At 38.6% G+C, this 21602-nt stretch overlaps 1 protein-coding gene across 4 annotated transcripts in view; it reads right to left on the bottom strand.

Annotated features, from left to right (window-relative positions):
• CPNE3 (copine 3) overlaps positions 1-21602 on the bottom strand; it is a 48577-nt gene that overhangs the window by 22831 nt on the left and 4144 nt on the right. For all 4 annotated transcript variants that reach the window (XM_021942477.2, XM_021942480.2, XM_021942479.2 and 1 more), the window contains exons 3-7: positions 11255-11396; positions 10806-10985; positions 8685-8759; positions 7357-7428; positions 2252-2335 (exon numbers count right to left, since the gene is read on the bottom strand). In XM_021942477.2, coding sequence (XP_021798169.1) covers positions 2252-2335; positions 7357-7428; positions 8685-8759; positions 10806-10985; positions 11255-11386 — 543 coding nt within the window. In that variant the 5' untranslated portion in view covers positions 11387-11396. The remainder of the gene's footprint in view (positions 1-2251; positions 2336-7356; positions 7429-8684; positions 8760-10805; positions 10986-11254; positions 11397-21602) is intronic.

Here is a 21602-nt window from a genome sequence, read left to right as displayed (position 1 = left end):
CCTGTCTCTACTAAAAAAATTAAAAATTAGCTGGGTGTAGTGGTGCACGCCTATAATCCTAGCTACTCAGGAGGCTGAGGCAGGAGAATTGCTGGAATCCGGGAGGTGGAGGTTGCAGTGAGTGGAGATCGTGCCACTGCATTCCAGCCTGGGTGACAAAGCAAGACTACATCTCAAAAAAACAAAAAAACAAAAAAACAAAAAAAAAAAACAAAAAAAAAACTGCAAAGGATTATTGATTTTATTAGCAACCACGGTTTTATTGCAGGGCACAGAAGATTCAAATACGAAGTAAGAAAAGGTAATACAGAATAAGAAACTCACTATGTTGGAATTGAATTGGAGAAGTAAGTCCACATTTATAATATAAAATTTTAATACCATATATACATACATAATAAACAGATAAACACAAATATACAAATTTCTTAGCTTTGTCCACTGAAAAGGCCTAAAAGCAATGATATCCAGTAGCAATGAGCACATTTAGCACTCAGATGTCAGTGTCTAAATACTACTACCGTCCTGCAGAAATAGAGCTTATTAAGAGACAAGCTCATACCAGTTCTGGGACAGAAAAAGTACAAGGAGAACTGAGAACATACTCTAACTTAAGAGAATGCTTAAAGACAAATGAGGTCAAAAAGAAAAACCAAGAGCCATTTTAGAGACTAGGAGCTCTCTCTAGTCAAACTTGGATTAATCTGAGCAGCAAAAATAGAGTAATGAGTTAACACAAAGCATACACTGTTATAACAATCCATGAATTTATAATGATACTAAAAATAAAAGGAAAGAAAGTGAGAGAGAAGAGATGAAAGAGGAATGTCTGCTAATATAAGTAAAAAGGATGAAAGATTTTGAAAAATCACTATTTTACTACCCATAATTCATTAGGCAAGGATCATCAATGGATACTAAAACCACTGGTTGAAGTGCTAGAGAACAGGTAATTCATGCAGTCTCATAGTTTCACACCACATATCACTTATTAATTAAAAAGGGGGAAAAATGAGACTTTATCATGGTGAGATCTGGTGGTCATCATTTTAACCAAGTAGCCAAGCTTGACATCAATGCTGGGCAGACTGGTACCATGAGCCTCCTGAAAATGTAAAGAAAAGGAACACACATAGTGTTTTTGACAGAAATGTTTGATCTGGATCTAGTTGTGAGGAAACAGAAGAATCCAGAATGTTGGACATTCTGGTCTTGATTTTCAAGATATTCAGTGGCACCAAGGAAGATAGGGAGAAGAGTCCTCTATTGGGAATATAATAGTCAAATCCAAAATATGAGCCTTGACTGGATTCTGAACAAAACAAAGCAAAACAAAATACATATAAAACCTGTGGGACAACCGAGGAAATCTGAAGTTGAATGGTATACCGAATGATGATACATTTAGCTATGTCAAATGTCAATTTTCTCAAGTCTGATTGTATAGAATACCCCTGTTCTTTAAACATACCTGCTGTGGAATTTATTTATTTATTTATTTATTTTGAGGTGGAGTCTCGCTCAGCTGCCCAGGATGGAGTGCAGTGGTGCAATCTCAGCTCACTGCAACTTCCGCCTCCTGGGTTCAAGCAATTCTTGTGCCTCGGCCTCCTGAGTAGCTGGGACCGCAGGCAAGTGCTACCACGCCTGGCTAATTTTTGTATTTTTAGTAGAGACGGGATTTCACCATGTTGGCCAGGCTGGTCTCGAGCTCCTGACCTCAAGTGATCCATCCACCTTGGCTTCCCAAAGTGCTGGGATTACAAGCATGAGCCACCACACTTGGCCTGCTGCAGCATTTAAAGATAAGAGTTATTATGTCTGTAGCTCCATTAGGATGATTTTCCAAAAGGAAAATATATGTGTGCATAAGTGTGTGTGTGTGTGTGTGTGTGTATGTGAGAGAGAGAGAGAGACAGAGACGGAGAGGGACAGAAACAGAGACAGAGAGCACAAGTGTGTGGGAGTGTGTGTCCATCTGGTGAATCTAGGTGAGGGGTGCAGAGGAATACATTTAGTGTTCTTCATAGGGCTTAAAATTTTTCAACATAAAAATCATAAAGTATGGTAGCACCTCCTCACTGAAAGAAAAAAATGTGAACATGGCTATATGTAAGTCTGAACTTGTATCTCTGGCTATATGTAAGTCTGAACTCAGATTGATATTTTTATAAATATAAGCTGTCTAAAACTCAGATTACAATAATTCCAAAGAACACCTCCACTCTGCTTTTCAAATTCAGAGGTTCACCTCTGTCCGATGAACCATCAGCCAGTTTCCATCAGATGTCTGCTTGTGGAATTCCAGGTATGGGTCTGACTTTCCAAATAGATCCTACAATTAAAACAAACAACAAAAAGCATTTGTTCTCCTCTGAACCCATGAAACCATGTGTGACCATACTTTACACATATTGGCAACCCCCTGAAGTCTAACTCTATAGTACTGGTAGTAAATACACATCTCATCACCTTTCTCCCTAACTTAGCAACTTACTGAAGTCTACTAGGGAGAATTATCAAAGTGCTTGTGATAAGTGCTCATAATGCTGTATATCATACCCTGACTTCTCAAAAACATGACGGTTTTAAAATGCAGTGGTCAAATATACCATAACATATGTTTTTGCCTTGTTTTCACCTTTAACCATTTTCATTCACATATCACTGAGTAGTTTTAAATAAATGACATCACAAACATTAGCCATACCAACTCTATGGAGACAGGGAAGTTATCAGTGAGAAAATGGATTCAGAGGGGTTAATGATTTTCCCAAGATCACATATCTAATTAATTAATGGATCCAGGCCTTAACTTCATATCTCACCCTTCTATATCCAAAACCCCTTCACCAATACCACACATTTCTTTGCATGCACAAATGACCAGAGGTAGATACGTGGAACGCATAATAGAAACACTTCAAGGGCACAAACTGCACCTTCCATTTCCTCTGTGATTCACCACAGAACTCCTATACAATGCTCAAGCACACTAAGTGCTCAAAAATACCGTTATCACCATCCTCAGTACACACATATTCACCCACATACAGTGAGATAAAATTCGGGGAAAATGGATTAACTCAGGTGGTAAGACTATGGATGATTTTTTTCTCATTTTCATTTTGAAATTTGCATATTCCTTAACATATATGACTTGTTATTTTTGAAAATGAAAGGACACTTGTTAATCTCACAGGAATATATGCAGATATATCCCTGAGCTGAAGATTTCTTTAGTTCTGAATTAACTTCAGTATTACATTAAGAACTAAAATAAAATTATTTCTCTCTTGAATACAAAGCTTAATGTCAAGCAAATAAGATATTTGGTACAGTCAAAAATATAAACACAAAGACTTTGTGTTTATATTTAAACACAATAAATAACAGCAACGTAACAGTGAGAAATTAACTTTTCAAAAACACATTAACATGCCCTGTGTGAGTTATCTTAAAAATAATCCTATGGAAAAGGCAGAATATCCTTGTTATCATTTTGAAGGCTAAAAACCAATACTTGTTCGAAGATTCATTAAGTTGTTAGTATTAGAACTAAAACAATAATTAAACTCGCTGGCTCTAATCTCCAGGATATGTTAAGTAAAAGAAGCACGGTGGAGGAAAGTGTACATCTAGCATGCTACGCTTATGTAAGGGCTGGAGGTGGGGAACATAAATACAAATACATACATACACATATACATATGAACACATACACACACACACACGAGTATATATACATACAGAAAAACCCTTAGATATTTAGGAAACAGAATGATTAAATTATAAAACACAACTTTTTAAAAATTATTATCTGCACGGAGGAAAGTGGAAGCAAGGTAGACAGGGAGAGAAGTTAAATTTCTTAAATACCTTGTTTTGTAGATTTTAGAGCCATGTAAATTTTTTATATGATTATAAAAGAAAATTAAATCAAATGGTTTTTTTAAAAAGCAATCCCTAAATATAAAAAGCAAAATGAAACTAGGACTGTGACAGCATAACCACACAAAAGAATTATTTCTTTAAATCGTAAGAATGTGACTATATAACAAAAGTGGAATATACACACCTTAAAGACAAAAAGAACTTCAAAGAAAGCTCAAACTGTTTTCAGTAAAAATACTGTTAATAATAATATTTTTATTCTAAAACTATTAATGTCATGTGAGACAAGACAGATAAGCAATTATGTTAATATCTTTAGCAACCAAGAGAAATGAGGTATGAATATAAAATAAGTCCCTGTAATTCTATAAATTTTTTCTGTTGTCGTTGTTGTTTTGGAGACGTAACCAAGGCTGGAGTGCAGTGGTACGATCTCAGCTCACTATGACCTCCCCTTCCTGGGTTCAAGCAGTTCTCATGCCTCATCCTCTTGAGTAGTTGGGACTACAGGTACATGCCACCATGATCGGCTAATTTTTGTATTTTTAGTAGAGGCAGGGTTTCACCTTGTTGGCCAGGCTGGTCTTGAACTCCTGACCTCAAGCGTTCTACCCACCACCTCCCGGAGTGCTGGATTACAGGCGTGAGTCACCGTGCCCAGCCAGTAATTCTATATTTGAATTGGAAATAGTTGTGTAATTTCATGATTTAGTTTTTCTTAAATTAAAAAAAAAAGTCTTTTCTGTTGTCCACTGAAAAGCCCTCGAAACCATGAATGACAATAACCCGCAACAGTGAGTACCCCTAGCACTGGACTGTGGTCTCTAAATACCAATTCCACCAAAATGAAGTAAGGTTCCTTTTAATCTGCCAGTCTGAGGCAGAAACTAGATAAAATAAGCTTGGAACATGGCTTATTAAAGACAAAAAGAACTTTAGAAAGAAGTTATTTGAAGCTCTTGTCATCCCACAGAGCAAGGAAACTATTCAAAGACTCCTGGAGTTGTGCCAAATGGTCTCAAGCACAAACTTAAATGAATTCCCTCAGGCCAAAGTTGGAATAACTTAAGCATCTATGAGAAGTAATCCATTGCAGTTATTAATATTTAAATCTATTACTTTATAGCAATTCTAAAACAGAACAAAACAAACAAAAAAACTTCACTGGTCACATTTAGGGGATGCTAGGGAACCAACTTAATAATTTTGAAAAATGGCAAATATGAGGGAAAAGTCAAACAGTTTAACTTGTTTTTCCTATATAAACTATACCACAAAGTAAATAAATACCTAAGGCGGAGAAGTTTCTCTCTATAGAAACATTCTTGCTAAGAAACAAAAGCAATGACAGACTGACGATATCACTATTTTACAGATTTTTTTTTCTTTCTTTCTTTCTTTTTTTTTTTGAGACAGAGCCTTGCTCTGTCGCCAGGCTGGAGTGCAGTGGCGCGATCTCGGCTCACTGCAACCTCCGCCTCCCGGGTACACGCCATTCTCCTGCCTCAGCCTCCCGAGTAGCTGGGACTACAGGCGTCCGCCCCCATGCCCAGCTAATTTTTTGTATTTTTTAGTAGAGACAGGTTTTCACCATGTTAGCCAGGATGGTCTTGATCTCCTGACCTCGTGATCCGTCCACCTCGGACTCCCAAAGTGCTGGGGTTACAGGCGTGAGCCACCGCGCCTGGCCCAGACTCTTAATAATAAAACCAGGTAGTTATCATCAAAGATCACAAACATCCCCAAAACACACAAGTTAGTGTGAGTCTCCTGATGGAAATACATGATGAAACTGTCTTGCCAACAATTAAAAATACCAGCAGATCATACTTCTAGATTCATTTGCCAGGTTACAGAAATCAGAAAGTAAAAGTAGAGAGAGAAACATGTTAAATGACACCTTTAATAAGCCATAGACAAAATATGGAAAATTCCTTTTTGGAAAAAAAAAAAAAAGATGGAGTCTTGTAATTATAATGCACTACAGCCTCAAACTCCCGGGATCAAGCCAACTTCCTGCCTCAGTCTCCTGAGTAGCTGGGACTACAGGTGTATATTACCTGTGCCCAACTTGAATGTGGAAACTTCTGCAGGACAAAGAAATCAGTTTTCTCCATTGAATAAATTCCACGATGGATGGAAGAATTGATAGAAAGGAAGGAAGGGAGGGAGGAAGGGAAGAAAGAAGTAAAAGAAAGGAAGAAATATATAGATTTAAAAGGACTTAAGACACACTTTAAACAATTACATTTTTTAAAGTGTCTTCAGAGATACATCAACACATTCAGGGATGAAATGATATGAAGTCTGGGAGGAGAGAAAGTAGATGAGGGTAGAGATTAAATGAAATTGGCCATGAGTTATTATTGTGGAAAATGGGTGATGGGAACATGAAATTTTTTAAAAATAGTTTTCCAGTTTTGTGTATATTTAAATTTTTCCACAATTAAACAACAACAAAAAAGTCCCCAGCCTATAGTCTAAAATGTTTTCTTTACTTTTTTTTTTCTTCTTGAGACAGCATCTTGCTCCATTACGCACGTGAGAATGTATGATTACTGCTCACTGTAGTTTTGACCTCCTGGGCTCAAGCAATCCTCCTACCTCACATGGGACTACAGGCACATGCCACCACACCCAGCTAATTTTTGCATTTTTTGTAGAGATGGGGTTTCGCCATGTTGCCCAAGCTGGTCTCAAATTTCTAAGCTCAAGTGATCTGCCCACCTCGGCCTCCCAAAGTACTGGGATTACAGGCATGAGCCAACACGCCTAGCCCTAAAATGTTTTCAAATTGAACTGCAAACAATGAAGAATATTGACTAGATTATAGAATTAAGTACAAAAAGCTGGGCTCAGGGGCTCACACCTGTAATCCTAATACTTTGGGAGTATGAAATGGGAGGATTGCTTGAGCCCAGGAGTTCCAGACCAGCCTGGGCAACACAGTGAGACCATGTCTCTAAAATATATAGGTAGGTAGGTAGGTAGATAGATAGATAGATAGATAGATAGATAGATAAGATAGATAAGAGAATTATAATCCATGCCATATACTAAATTGTTGTGTTATTATATATTATATATACTCATCCTTCATAAAAAGAAATTGACCTTTGAATGCAAAGAGGATAATTGTCCTATAATTAATAAAGCACAGAGTTTCCACTTTTTTCCTGAAAGTAATTCAACTGTACTCTTTCATGCTTTTACAGTAACATTAATGCTTCTATTCAACTCCTCTCTTAATCTAAACAAATCCTTTGATTACATCTAGATGAAAGAGGTGAAGAGAAATGGGTTCTGCTTAAACATACAACGCACACACATGCAAAATTTGGAAGTAACTAGTACCCTATGTGATGCTCAGATGATGAAGTTCATGATATTAACTGCATTTTCATTTTCTTAAAAAACAGGCAAAACATGACAACCTTGCTGAAATCTGCATAGTCTACCCACCTTATTATCCAGTTTTCTGGCTTCCATTTCAAACAAGACCACTCTATTATCTTTTATTTCTTCAGCTGAAATCTATGAGTAGATAAAGTAAGTGAAAGAAAATATGTTTTAGCAATTCTGATAGACACTTAAGCACTGATTTATTCTGTTATCTAATATAAAGCCTACACTAATATAAATGAATTCTAAAATGTTTCATAAGAAAATGGCATCATTAAGAAAGATCTACCATTATTTCTTTTATGTGTGTGAAATAAAGATTTGCCCAAAATATGCCCAGGTCTGCATTAAGCAATGTCTTTTGAAATGTGGTTGCCCAAACTGGATCTTCCCCACTCAAGAGAAATGTCAAAACCCCAGAAGACTGAGAATACCCTCTGCACAACACTGAAGTTCCCTAATACTGAGAAGCATGAATAAATCATACCTAGAAAACTCTATACATTGATATTATCAGATCAATGTTTTTCATCCAATGTAACTGAAAAACTCATTCTACTTAAAAATAAGTATCAGTCTATCATGCCCCACAGCAAGGAAGCTAACTACTGATAATGTTCTCTTTCCCACAAAAATCAAAACCCCTGAACATTCTTACGCCTTTGGAAATCTAAACTATAGCAAAACAGCTCTCAGAGAAATGTATTTAATGATCATGATAACCTTGAAACATAGCTCTCTCAGGGAACTAGCCTTACATTCTCAGAGGGAGCTAAAGTTAAAATACTATCACTCCAGGCAGCAGTTATCTGTACAGACACTCTAGAAGATAAGGTTTACAGGCTTGGCATTATATAATGGGAAATGTAAAATACAATAATGCATATATTAATTTTCTTGAAGTCAGTAATCAGCAATGAAAAGCCCAGGTGGGAGGATGGGCAGCAGATAGCAAGCACAAAAAATGAAGGTAAAGAGTTTATAGGTTCAATGGCCATGTCATAATATAACATCCCTCTGGAATAAAATCCACTAGGGGAAATTTCTGTCATGTTGAGAGGACTATGTTTCTCCAGTAGAGAACCAAATTGATCCAGATTATTAAGCAGTTTACTTCCACAGAGGAGGGGCAGGTATCACCAAGGTGCACTGGACCTCTATGGGCAACTTAAAAAAACTGAAAGAAGGGATTACCACATTGCATGTTTCTCCTGGTTTGCACAATACATTTTCCGTTTGTGATAACTACAAGACAAGGGTGGATGGAATGCAACATTCAAGATTGAGTGGCAAAGCATGGCTGCAGAATATTTGTCTGATATGCACAGTTTCGGAATGTCCTATTATGATAAATCTTTCGAGACAAAAGACAAATATCTTATTTTTACCGTAATGCTCCCTTTCCCTGCAGGTCTGCCATTTTTCAGCACCAGTGGTCGAGTTAGCTTCTTACTGGAAACAATCTGTTAGAATTAGAAAGTGATACTCATTTCCCTTCAACCTATGAATTTTTAAATGAAATAGTTTTTAAATGAAATAGTTTCAGCAAAAAAGATTGAGTGAACAAGTTTAAGTGAACAAGGTTCACTTAAAGTCATTAGAAATAGAAACATTAAGTTGGTTTCTTAAAGATTTAGGTCATCTACATATTTAGGGCCAGGCACAGTGGCTCATGCCTGCAATCCCAGCACTTTGGGAGGCTGAGCCAGGCAAATCACCTGAGGTCAGGAGTTCGAGACCAGCCTGGCCTACATAGTGAAACCCCATCTCTACTAAAAATACAAAAATTAGCCAAGCGTGGTGGTGGGTGCCTGCGGTCCCAGCTACTCAGGAGGCAGAGGCAGGAGAATCGCTTGAACTCAGGAGGCAGAGGTTGCAGTGAGCTGAGTTCGCACCATTGCACTCCAGCCTGGGCAACAAGAGCGAGAGTCCATTTCAAAAAAAAAAAAAAAAATCATCTACATATTTAAAACCCATTGGAAAAAACTTCTAAGGAGCCTACCCTGGCAGATACAATCTCCTTACCCACTAGTTTCTTAATCTCCTCTGTATGTCAAAGTTTAAATCATTCCTTGTAATGGAAAAAGAGGACCAGATTCTCATTGTATAAACAAATCACTTAGCTGAAACCTTCTGGGTAAAAGGTGGGCTTCAGAACACTTGATAAATGATATTCAAGGCCACGTGCAGTGGCTCATGCCTATAATCCCAGCACTTTGGGAGGTTGATGTGGGAGGATTGCTTGAGCCCACAAGTTCAAGCCCAGCCTCAGCAACATGCCGAAACCTGTCTCTACAAAGTAATACAAAAATTAGCCAGGTGCCATGGCGTGTGCTTATAGTCCCAGCTACTTGGGAGGCTGAGGTGGGAGGCTCACTTGAACCCAGGAGGTCAAGGCTGCAGTGAGCTGTGATTGAGCCACTGTACTCCAGCCTGGGTGACTGAGTGAGACCCTGTCTCAAAAAAAACAAAAAAAAAAAACAAAAAAAGGATTCGATATTTCTACTGAGACACAACTTCAATATTTAACTCCTATAAAATGTCATATTGCTTGAAGGAATATAGTATACCTAGGTTCTGTCAAACAGATATACCTCTGATATATCTCACAAATTCATAGGAATTTTAGCTACACTGGGATTTTTTCCTCCAAAAAAGAAATACTTCCTTAATTTTTTCTTTAATATTATTTATCAAAGTTCCAGAAAACTGATCAGTTTCATATTGGTTTTGAGATACAGAAAACACCCATAATCTCCAAACAATTCAACCCTGAAAAATAAAGTTGTAAAAGACATATGCGAGTGACAAATGTCACATATTGAAAAAAAATTATTCCTCCCTCCTAAAACCTTCTTCAGTCTATACAAATGGTCATAATCTCTCCTTATGAATCAGATTAAAATAGGAGCAAAATGGTGAGCCACGAGACACGTCCCTACCCTGACCAAACTTGTCATATACCGGAAAGACACATAATTAAGCAACTATTAAAAAGTATGATAAGAAGTACTAGACAGTACCAAGTGAGCTCAGGAAAGGATTCCAAACTAATCCAGAGGGTCAGAGAAGGTTTATGGGGGGAATAAGGCTGAGTAAGAGCAAGCCAGGTAAAGTGGGTAGTGTTGGGGCATTGGGAGTCAGGAGGTGCCAGTCTCACTAGTTAGAAGAACAGAGAAGTTGCTGTTATCTTGATAGCATTTATGGCTTGAACATAACAAAACTATAGAGAACTCTGCAGCAGCTAAAGCGTTGGTATTACTTAATGAAATGCCTCATGAAGCCTCCCTTACTCAAAAGAATTAACAGGCTTTTCCATAAATACATAGTTCCTGCCCATATAAAATATAAGATGAATTCTATAATGTTCAAGCCAAGCATATTAATATATAAACTGTCTTTAAAGTGATTACATGTTTTTCAACTTTAAAAATTAAATGATTCTTACCTAAAACACCAAATTCATTAAAACTTAGACAAAATAGAGTACAGTGGCTATGTATACTTACTTGTCCAAGGGTACAGTCACATTCCCCTAAGAAGTCATCATCACTCAGCTCAATAGTTTTGTTGTCGATGTCATAAACCCCAAATTTCAATTTCTGAACCACTTCAAAGTAGTAATCAATAATAAATGTCTTGGAAAATTGGGGATTCAAGCAATTCTTAATCTTTTCTGTGCGCTCAACCTACACCCATCCCCCAAAACAAAAAAGTTTGTTCAGATCAAAGGTGCACTTGGATTTTCACATCTTTATGTACTAAACATAAACACAGGCATGACAACTAAAGGAAGTTTCTATATGTGTATGAGAAATTCTACAATCAAGGGCAAACTTTCACAAAAAACTCCATTAACAGATGAGGTAGTGTTATTATTTTTAACATAAAAAAAAAACTCCTTACATTGTTAAAAGGGTAATTCAGATGACTTTTTAAGTAAAGTATTTAACATTACCTCATACCACTGTTGACCACTTGTATTCAAAAATAACACACATAAAGGGTCTGACTTTGATCCTATATCTTTATCCAAAAGATTGGCACAGGAAACATTCAGCGCCACCTTTGTGACACACTGGGCAGCCATGTCTTGAGTTCTGAGAAAACCAATAAAAAGAGAAAGCAAGTGAAACAATGCCTTTAAGAAGCACACTCATTCCTAACAAAAACAGGTGACTTCTTAAGATCAATTGTCATAATAAGCTTATAGAGTGAACTTGCTAGAATCCGACTGTTATATGTGCCTCCTTGGGATGTGGGTGTCTATTAGCTCATTACAGTGATATTGCCTCCATCAGATTCTCTTGCTAGGATAAAATTCATTTACTGAATGACAGTAAAATGCAGCTTTTAAGATGGCTAATAAGACATACTAATCTTCTTGGCTGGGCTGACTCAGCCTGTAATCCCAGCACTTTGGGAGGCTGAGGCAGAAGGATGGCTTGAGCTTAGGAATTTGAGACCATCCTGGGCAATACAGCAAGACCTCGTCTCTACTAAAAATAAAAAAATTAGCCAAGCATGGTGGCGTGTGCCTATAATCCCAGCTACTAGGAAGGCTGAGGCAAGAGGATTGTTTGAACCCAAGAGATTGAGCCTGTAGTGAGCTATAATTGTGCCACTGCATTCCAGCCTGGGTAACAGAGACTCTGTCTAAAAAAAAAAAAGAAAAAACTAATCTTCTTTTTACCTTAACTATAAATTTTATCATTCAGAAAAACTCCAAGTATTATCTTGATCCTTCACTTAAAGGTATGCCTAACATTATACTACAAAACAGATTAAGTTTTATTTTTGTTTATTTAACAAGACACTGAGTGGGATATTTTCTGTTTTCACAGATTTTTTGGCTAAAACCAAAAACCCCAAAGCCCCCTTTCCCCCCACTCTACCCCCAGCTCCCAATATTTTGCAGCCGTGGTTCTCAATATTGGCTGCTTCCTGGAATCAGCTGGGGGAGCTTTCAAAGCTACTGATGCCGGAGTTCCACTTAAAGAGATTTTAACTAGTTTAGGGTACAACCTTGACATCAGCTCCTTGGATGATTCGAATGTGTAGACAAGGTTGACAAGCCTACTGTTCTACAGAGAGAAGGTGTGGTCCATCTTCCCTTATGACTTGCTAAGAAATATCAGAGTTAGCTTAACTTCCATAGACCCCTCCTTCCCCAGTATCCAATCTAAATACGAAAAGGACTGGGGATAGGGTGGAGCACATGATGGGGGCTGGACTTGAGAAGGAATGCAGTATTGCAGGTGAGCTGCCTTCATCCGTGAACCCAGGGAATGAAAGGGGATGCAGGTGTCACCAAGAAAAGGAACTAGGCATTGCATTTCCCATCTGGATGTCCACTTAGCCAGTGGACGTTGATGGTGCTAGGGCAGGTTCTGCAGGAGAGAAGGTACCTACTACCCTAGAGCTACTGGCAAACATCCTTACAATGGGATAATATTTAATGCCCTTTGCCCCTCACTTTGAGATTTAGCTGAAGTTCTAGGACCACAGAAACAAATCCGCTCATTATCTTGTTATATTTAAATATGGCAGTAGGATTCCTGTGCTGTATAAAATGCCTAAGCAAATCTGAAATAACAAAGATTACCATTAGAAGAGCCTTTGTAATGTCAAAAACAACTAATGTCTTATAAAAAAAAAATTGATAATTCTATTGAACTCTCTAAAAATAGTAGCAGTTCTTAACACATGTCAAAAATCAATACTAAGATTCCTAAATAAATAAAGACTAAGAAAAATGAAGTAGGTTGCATAGTCTTAGAAGTAGCTAGAAATCCCATTTAAAAACAAAGCTGGCCGAGCACCATGGCTCACACCTGTATTCCCAGCAGTTTGGGAGGCCTAGGCAGGTGGACTACTTGAGGTCAGGAGTTCAAGACCAGCCTGGCTAACATGGTGAAACCTCATCTCTACTAAAATACAAAAATTAGCTGGGTGTGGTGGAATGAGCCTGTGATCTCAGCTACTCCGGAGTCTGAGGTAGGAGGATTGCTTGAGACTGGAAGGCAGAGTTCGCAGTGAGCCAAGATCATGCCACTGCACTCCAACCTGGGTGACAGAGTGAGACTCCATCTCAAAAAAACAAAAACAAAAACAAAACAAAAACAAACAAAATATATACAAGATATATATATTTAAACAGTCCTAGTATACAGTAAGTGCTCACATTTTATCATTATTATTATTTTATCACTATCTGCCTCTAGGGTCTGATCCTTTCTTATCTATCCCATGTTTCTTATTTTTTTATTATTCCATTGCATGATTATCCTGATTATTCCAATCCGTACTAAGGTGTTCCTTTGAATTCCTATTGCACTAATAGTAACAGATTACTGCATTACAGGAACAAGATCAAATTTGGGGTAATGCACGCCCCCAGTTTTTTTTTTTTTGAGACGGAGTCTTGCTCTGTCATCCAGGCTGGAGTGCAGTGGCACAATCTCAGGTCACTGCAACCTCCGCCTCCCAGATTCAAGCAATTCTCTGCCTCAGCCTCCCGAGTAGCTGGGATTACAGGTGCCCGCCACCACGCCCTGTAGAACCCTCCATCTGGCACTTGCTGTGTGACCACGTATAAGTAACTTCAACTCCCTGAGCCTAGATTTCCTCATCAGTAAAAATGGAGATACTGCAAGTAAATTTGTAAATCTGGCATGTGCCAGGCATCCTGTCTTTTGTATCTAATACAGAATCTGTAAAATAAATGTTAGTTGTATGATTTTTTTTTTGGCATAATGTAGTTTAGAGTCTTGTAAGTTGTATGTCAGCAGTACCAAGCATAATGCAGTGCCCTGTGGATGAACATAGAATGAGCAATGATTGCTAAAGCTTCCAAAAAAAACATGTAGAGGATTCTCTACCAGCCAGCAGAAAAGTCTTCAAATTTCCAAGGATGGGGAGAATTCAAAAGAGAATGCAGACATCTATGTGTGAAGTCAGTCTCACAGCAAAGAGACACCACATATCAGAAGAGCATTATTTTTTTCCCTAAAAATGCTTATACAAAAGCTACAAAAACAACATGCCAGGCACAGCTGATTATTTAACAAATTGCTGACAGTTACACTACTGCATTGCTGCCAGGAAACAAATTTCCTCTATTAGCAGCATTCCCCTCTGAAAATGACTCTGACTGTGGCCTCAATTTTATCCTGAAACCATTATGGCTGAATGGCAAATGGAAGAAATTACATAAACACTAGGGTCTGGAATCTTGTTAATAGTAATATTCATGAAGATGCTGTCCTCATTTCCTTTTAATGTAATTATCCAGTATATGATATACAATTTTTTAAGAGAGCAATAGCATATTTTATCCACAAATCACAATGGGAGCTGGGCATATTGGCTCATACCTGTAATCCCAGCACTTTGGGAGGCTGAGGCAGTAGGATCACTTGAGCCCAGGAGTTCAAGACCAGCCTGAGCAACAGAGACCTCATTCTCTTAAAAAAAAAAAAAAAAATTAGCCAGGCATGGTGGTGCGTGCCTATAATCCCAGCTACTTAGGAGGCTGAGGCAGGAGAATCACTTGAACCTGGGAGGCGGAGGTTTCAGTGAGTGAGACTGCACCATTGCACTCCAGCCTGGGTGACAGAGCAAGACTCCATCTCAGAAAAAAAAAAAGAAAGAAAGAAAGAAAGAAAGAAAAATTTAAAAAATTAGCCAGCCAAGGTGGCATGCACCTGCAGTCCCAGCTACTTGGTAGGCTAAGGCAGGAGGCTCACTCAAGTCCAGGAGTTCAAGTCCACAGTAAGCTATACACTGCAGCCTGGGTGACAGAGCAAGACCCCGTCTCAAAAAAAAAAAAAAAAAATTATGAGGGAAAATAAAGCAAATGTTTTATACTCTTTTAGTGTGAAAGATTTGGCTGGGATAAGTCACCTGGCAAAGAATAAATAAGCAACTAAAGAATAATTCTATGTAGTATTTTACTCCTTCAAGAGCAGGGTAGAAAGCACAAATAATTCCTAGGATTAGACAATATCTTCCTACTGTACAGATTATTACTTATTGGACAATAATTTGATCCAAACACCTCTTCTGAAATGCAAATAATCCCTAGAAATACCAAACATATCAATCATTCTCCCATTCACCCTAATGTTCTGAATCAGTATTATAACAGAAATAAACCTAAGGAACTGAGAATTAAGACCTAATATTTAAAGTAGTATCTGATATGTGAAATTTAAGGCATCTGGTCATTACCATGCCCTGGCTGAAAATCCTGAAGTCTTATCTACTTTCTCTTTTCTCATTCCTCCTTAAACCTACTCTTAGATTTATCCAGTAAAGATGTCACAGAGATTCTGCCTACTAGAAACCCAAATCTCTCCCAAACGTGGAGATATAGCCCCTTCCCTGTCCCCAGAGTCACAACCTTAACTTCAGGTCTTCTATATCTGTCACCTGCCTAACATAATAGTCTCCTAATGGGTATTCCCACTGCCATTTTCTCTCCATTCACATTATGATTTTATCACTTCTGATTAAAAAGTGATAGTCCAATAAACTAAGCCTAGAATTCATGGCTCTGCCAACATCTACCCCTAGTCTACCTGAACAGCTACCTCTGCCCATTCAAGTTCTTCAAGATCCACTTCAGGCTGGGCACGGTGGCTCACACCTGTAATCACGGTACTTTGGGTGGGCGAGGCAGGGGATCACTTGAGGTCAGGAGTTCAACACTCAGCCTGATCAACATGGTGAAACCCTGTCTCTGCTAAATATACAGAAATTAGCCAGGCATAGTGGCAGGTGCCTGTAATCCCAGCTACTCGGGAGGCTGAGGCAGGAGAATCGCTTGAACCAAGGAGGCGAAGGTTGCAGTGAGCTGAGATGGCACCACTGCACTCCAGCCTGGGTGACAGAGTGAGACGCTATCTCAAAACAAAACAAAACAAACACTTCAAATGATACTTCCTTCATACAGCTGTGGCTGATACCCTGCTGATACCCCTCATGCTGTTATGGCACTGATTCTATTTTCTTTCCACTATTGTTACTTGTATTTGTGGCTCATCACTCCGTCTATATACTGTGAACTGTGGGCAGCGATCATATTTTACCACTTCCTCTTCTTCCTGAAGCATGACATCTGGCACAGGTTATTTGTAGCAGAAAGAGCAATAACTCTGGAGTCAGTGTGTGTCGTTCAAATTTCTCTCCCACCACTAATTTGGATGTGTCACCTCTGCCAAATTATCTATCTGAATTTCAATTTCCTAATTTATAAAATGGGGATATTAAAAAACCCTGATACTTATCCTTCAATGGAAATAAGGTTAAAATAGAAAAATAAACTTAATACAAACCCTGACAATTGTAGGTTTGGACACTGCATGAATTGTAGCAATTATTTTATTAATGACTCAGGGATTTTAATTGATTGTCTCAGCATAGATGGCTTATTATTAAGTAGTAAGACATAAAGCAGCTTTCTCATCCTTATTTATGAAAAGCTTCTTGAAACAATAATACTTTTTGGGATTTACATAAAATTAATTTGGCAAAATAGTCAGCCTTGAGCATAGATAAGGTACGCAGGTGAGGGGAGCGCAGGCTCATGTCAGTGACTCAAAATGTGTCCTAAAACAATTGTGAAGGAGAAGTCAGTGCCCATCTACCAATCCCTTTAGTAAAGTTCCTTCAGTCTTCAGCTGAAAAATAAAGAGACTGGCTTACTATAAAAAATTCTCAGATGTTCCTTCTGGTTCTAATACCATGATTCACTAACTGCTATTCCGCAGTACATCCTGCCTGACCGCTACTGAAAGCACACAAGGGCAACCTTGGGGCAGCTGGAACCGGCCCAGCAACATCAGCAATAAACACCCTAGGCAGTGTTTCTCCAATTGTGCTGCTCAGAACAGTAATAAGTGTTCCCCTACTTAAAAATAAAAGCAGGGGGGGGCACAGAGCAGGTAACACGGCTGTAAATCCCAAGGCTGCTAAGTTCCTGAGAGTTCCCAGGCCAAACTAGCAACTGTATTTATTATGAGGTTACTGTAAACCCATTATTTTGCTAAGGACAGCAGGGACATTATACAGCAACGGAAGAGCTTGTAGCTCATTATAATCAAATTGGGGAGATCCATTCAAAAAACAATTACTTATTGAATACTTTCTAGGTGTTCCAAAAGTGGGGTTTGGGGAGGAGGCCAAAACGAAATAAATACTTAGCTACTTAGCTAACTATGTATACACAGAAAGAGTATACAAGAGTATAAAATTGTGTGGTACACTCAGAGAACAATTAGTGCTCTTGGAGCTGAAGAAGCTCCCCAGAGATTTCTACTTTTACTGGCAATTAAAACTATACTCCACTATAAAAAAATGTGCAATCTTATTGCTACTGACTACTAGATTTCTTTTTCACCCTTATATTTAAGGGTAGACAGTAAGAGAGTGGGGAGTAGAAGAATAAGGGGAAAGAAAAGATAGGTAATAATTCCATACAACTAGACAGATATTATTTCTTTTACAGTTTTCAAAGTGCTTCCAAATAATATATTATCTTCTGAACCTTACAAAAACTCTGTGAGTTAGGCAGGATAATGATTATTACATGGTGAAAGGTCCATGTGTCACAGGTTTGACTTTAATGTAAGGCACTCCAGTGTCTGAATTGATTGACCCAGAATATGTTGATAATTTTCAGCACACTGTTAATCTTCAAAACAATGCATAATATCTACTAGGAAAAAAAATACAAATTTCTTCAAAAAGGTTAAATTACTTACATGGGATCACAAAGCTACTGTCAGCACCACAGCATAAACCCACGTATTTTCCCCTTTATGCCAAAATCCCTCCAGGGCACTAAAGCCTCTAATTAATAGTTACTTAGCTGTCAAGTAAAAACAGTATTCGTAAAAATAAATAAACTCCATAGATGCACACAATTATGATTTTTCAATTAAAAACAATATCAAAAAATAGTTACTTAGTGTAACAGCAATATTCTCTAATTAATTTCCTTGTGGCTTGTTAATATCAAAAGTAATATTCAGCCTGACACAAACTAATAAAATAATATCTTTAAAATTACAAGATTAATACTGAGGCTAAAACTAGTTATATGGTTCTCAAACAAAGGTAACCAGAATAACAAAAGCTTGCCAAAGAATGGAAGAACTGGAATGGTTTATACTTTATTTATCTCATAGCAGTTCCTCTTCAAGATAACCCATTAAATTGTAAATTACTTAAGACTAAGAAAGCATGTTCTCCTTGCTAGTGTGTCTCTACACACACAGGTCTACCATGTACGTAGGTGACGTTAGATCATCTTAGAGCAGCAACACTTATTCTCAGGAATATACTGCACTTAATACCCAGACTCTGACAGTAAAAAACTCACATTAAAAGAATTTAAACTAAGCTTGTTCTGTATTTAGTAAGAAAGTGATGCCCAGATTTATTTTTTTAATCACTACCAGAGGATACTAGAAATGAAGATAGGGAATAAAGTCAAGCACAAACATACATAAAACAAAACAAAACAAGAAACAAAAAGGAAGAATCACTGGATCAGGTGTCAAAAGAAATGGACTGGGCTGGGCGTGGTGGCTCGCACCTGTAATCCCAGCACTTTGGAGGCCAACACAGGCAGATCACCTGAGGTCAGGAATCTGAGACCAGCCCGGTCAACATGGCGAAACCCTGTGTCTACTAAAAACATAAAAATTAGTCGGGCATGGTGCACTGTAGCCCCAGCTACTTGGGAGGCTGAGGCAGGAGAATCACTTGAACCCGGGAGGTGGAGGTTGCAGTGAGCCAAGACTGTGCCACTGCACTCCAGCCTGGGCGACAAAGCAAGACTCCATCTCAAAAAAACAAAAAAAATGAAAGGGACTGGTTCTGTGTTAGTCACACCACAATGGCGGGCATTTAGGCAACTGATGTCACTTCTCTGGGCCTCAGGTTTTTTCAGCTGTTAAATTTTTTTTTTTTTTTTTTTTTTGAGATGGACTTTCACTCTTGCTGCCCAGGCTGGAGTGCAATGGTGATCTTGGCTCACTTGCAACCTCCGCCTCCTGGGTTCAAGTGATTCTCCTGCCTCAGTCTCCTGAGTAGCTGGGATTACAGGCACCGCCACCACGCCCGGCTAATTTTTGTATTTTTAGTAGAGACGGGGTTTCACCATGTTGACCAGGCTGGTCTCGAACTCCTGACTTCAGGTAATCTGCCTGCAATCCGCCCACCTTGGCCTCCCAAAGTGCTGGGATTACAGGCGTGAGCCACTGCATCCAGCCTTCAGCTGTTAAAACTAAGAGTTGAGTCAATCCCTTTCTTTAAGTAATTACTAAGGTCTTTTCTAATAATGTACCCTGACCCTGATTTAATTTCAATGAATATGTAACTTGTTTAGGAAGTGGTACGAAAGGATTTTTAAAAATGAGTAGAAAACATCAGAATATTTATAAGGACAAAAAGGAGAAATGGAAGAAAAAGGATAAAGTTTTCCAAACTCAGTCTCCATCTCTATCAAAAAAGCTATATCTGGGGCCAGGCACGGTGGCTCGTGCCTGTAATCCCAGCACTTTGGGAGGCCGAGGTGGGCAGATCGTCTGAGGTCAGGAGTTCAAGACCATCCTGGCCAACATGGTAAAATCTGTCTCTACTGAAAATACAACATTAGCTGGGCGCGGTAGTGTCCGTCTGTAATCCTAGCTACACAGGAGGCTGAGGCAGGAGAATTGCTTGAACCAGGGAGGCGGAGGTTGCAGTGAGTCAAGATCGTGCTACTGCACTCCAGCCTGGGCAAAAAGAGCCAAATTCCGTCTCAAAACAAACAAACAAAAAGCTATATCTGAAAAAAAATGAATCTAGAAACTTCTCCACTAGTTAGATATCTTGGCTCAAAATTGTTATTAAGTGCTCAGATGACTTAAATAAACAAACAAAACACAGGGCCCAGTCTATTAAGTAGATGCAGCACGATAAGGAAGTAAATTTTATTAGCATCCATGAAATCTCACATTATTAAGCTCTTAGCATCTATCATGACAGCAAAATAAATCAGCTTTTGGCCACACTTTAAAAAGTTTCCAGATTCTTAAACTATCTTGTGCAAAATCTAAATAGTGATACCATTGCTGATGCTTGGACACGTAGAACTGAGGAAAGCAGGAGTTAACATGAAAAGGTTGATATGTTATCACTCTAACTTCAAAAATAAAAAGTAGGTGCAGTTTTACCTTGTCTTTATCATTACACAGTAAGCAATCAACTAAGGACTCTTCATTAATTTCTTTAGAAAATCCTGATATTGTTCTATTCCATGATTCATAACTGGCTACAAAGTTTACTTAACATGTGTTTCAGGTTATACCACTTTTCTAATCCCTTGGTTACTGTATATACATTTTAGAAGTATCACCGATTGTATTTTCAAGCCCATCAAATGAACAGTTCATCATAGGTTCATTTAGTGAGGTATTAATAAAAGTTATTAATAGAAGCAGGGTTGGGCCAGGCATAGTGGCTGATCCTTATAATCCCAGCACTTTGGGAGACTGAGGCAGGCAGATGGCTTGAGCTCAGGAGTTCAACAGCAGCCTGGACAACATGGCTAAACCCCGTCTCTACAAAAATACAAAAATTAGCAGGGCATGGTGGGGTGTGCCTGTGGTACCAGTCATTCCGGGGGCTGAGGTGGTGTTGCTTGAGCCTGGGAGGTGGAGGTTGCAGTGAGCCGAGATCATGCTGCTGCACTCCAACCTGGGTGGCAGAATCAGGCCCCATCTCATATATAAATAAATAAATTATTTTTAAAAAAGAAGGGTTATCAGAACTTATTAGCTACATAAGCAGAAAAAATAAAATTAAAATTAAAAAGTTACAAATAAGAAGTTACTAACATCAGTGTCACTAAAATTGGCATACAATCCCCTACTGCTAAATTTGACTGGCTTAAGAAAAAAAGAAGCAGTGGCAACATCTCACTATTGCCTCACTTTATGCAACATGCATCTTGGCAAAGCTGGCTATGAAATACATGTCTACAAAGTGAATCATCTTTTACCCTCAATGAAAATCAGAGCCGCATCCCCTACCTGAAAATCCCAAGTGTTCAGTTGAAAAGTTTTTCATTATGGCCGGGCGCGGTAGCTCACGCCTGTAATCCCAGCACTTTGGGAGGCCGAGGCGGGCGGATCACAAGATCAGGAGATCGAGACCACGGTGAAACCCCGTCTCTATTAAAAATACAAAAAATTAGCCGGGCGCGGTGGCGGGCGCCTGTAGTCCCAGCTACTCGGGAGGCTGAGGCAGGAGAA

Source organism: Papio anubis, chromosome 8, assembly GCF_008728515.1.
Source record: "Papio anubis isolate 15944 chromosome 8, Panubis1.0, whole genome shotgun sequence".
NCBI lineage: Eukaryota > Metazoa > Chordata > Mammalia > Primates > Cercopithecidae > Papio > Papio anubis.
Note: the sequence above shows the minus strand (reverse complement) of the source record. Positions and strands in the feature narration are given on the sequence as shown.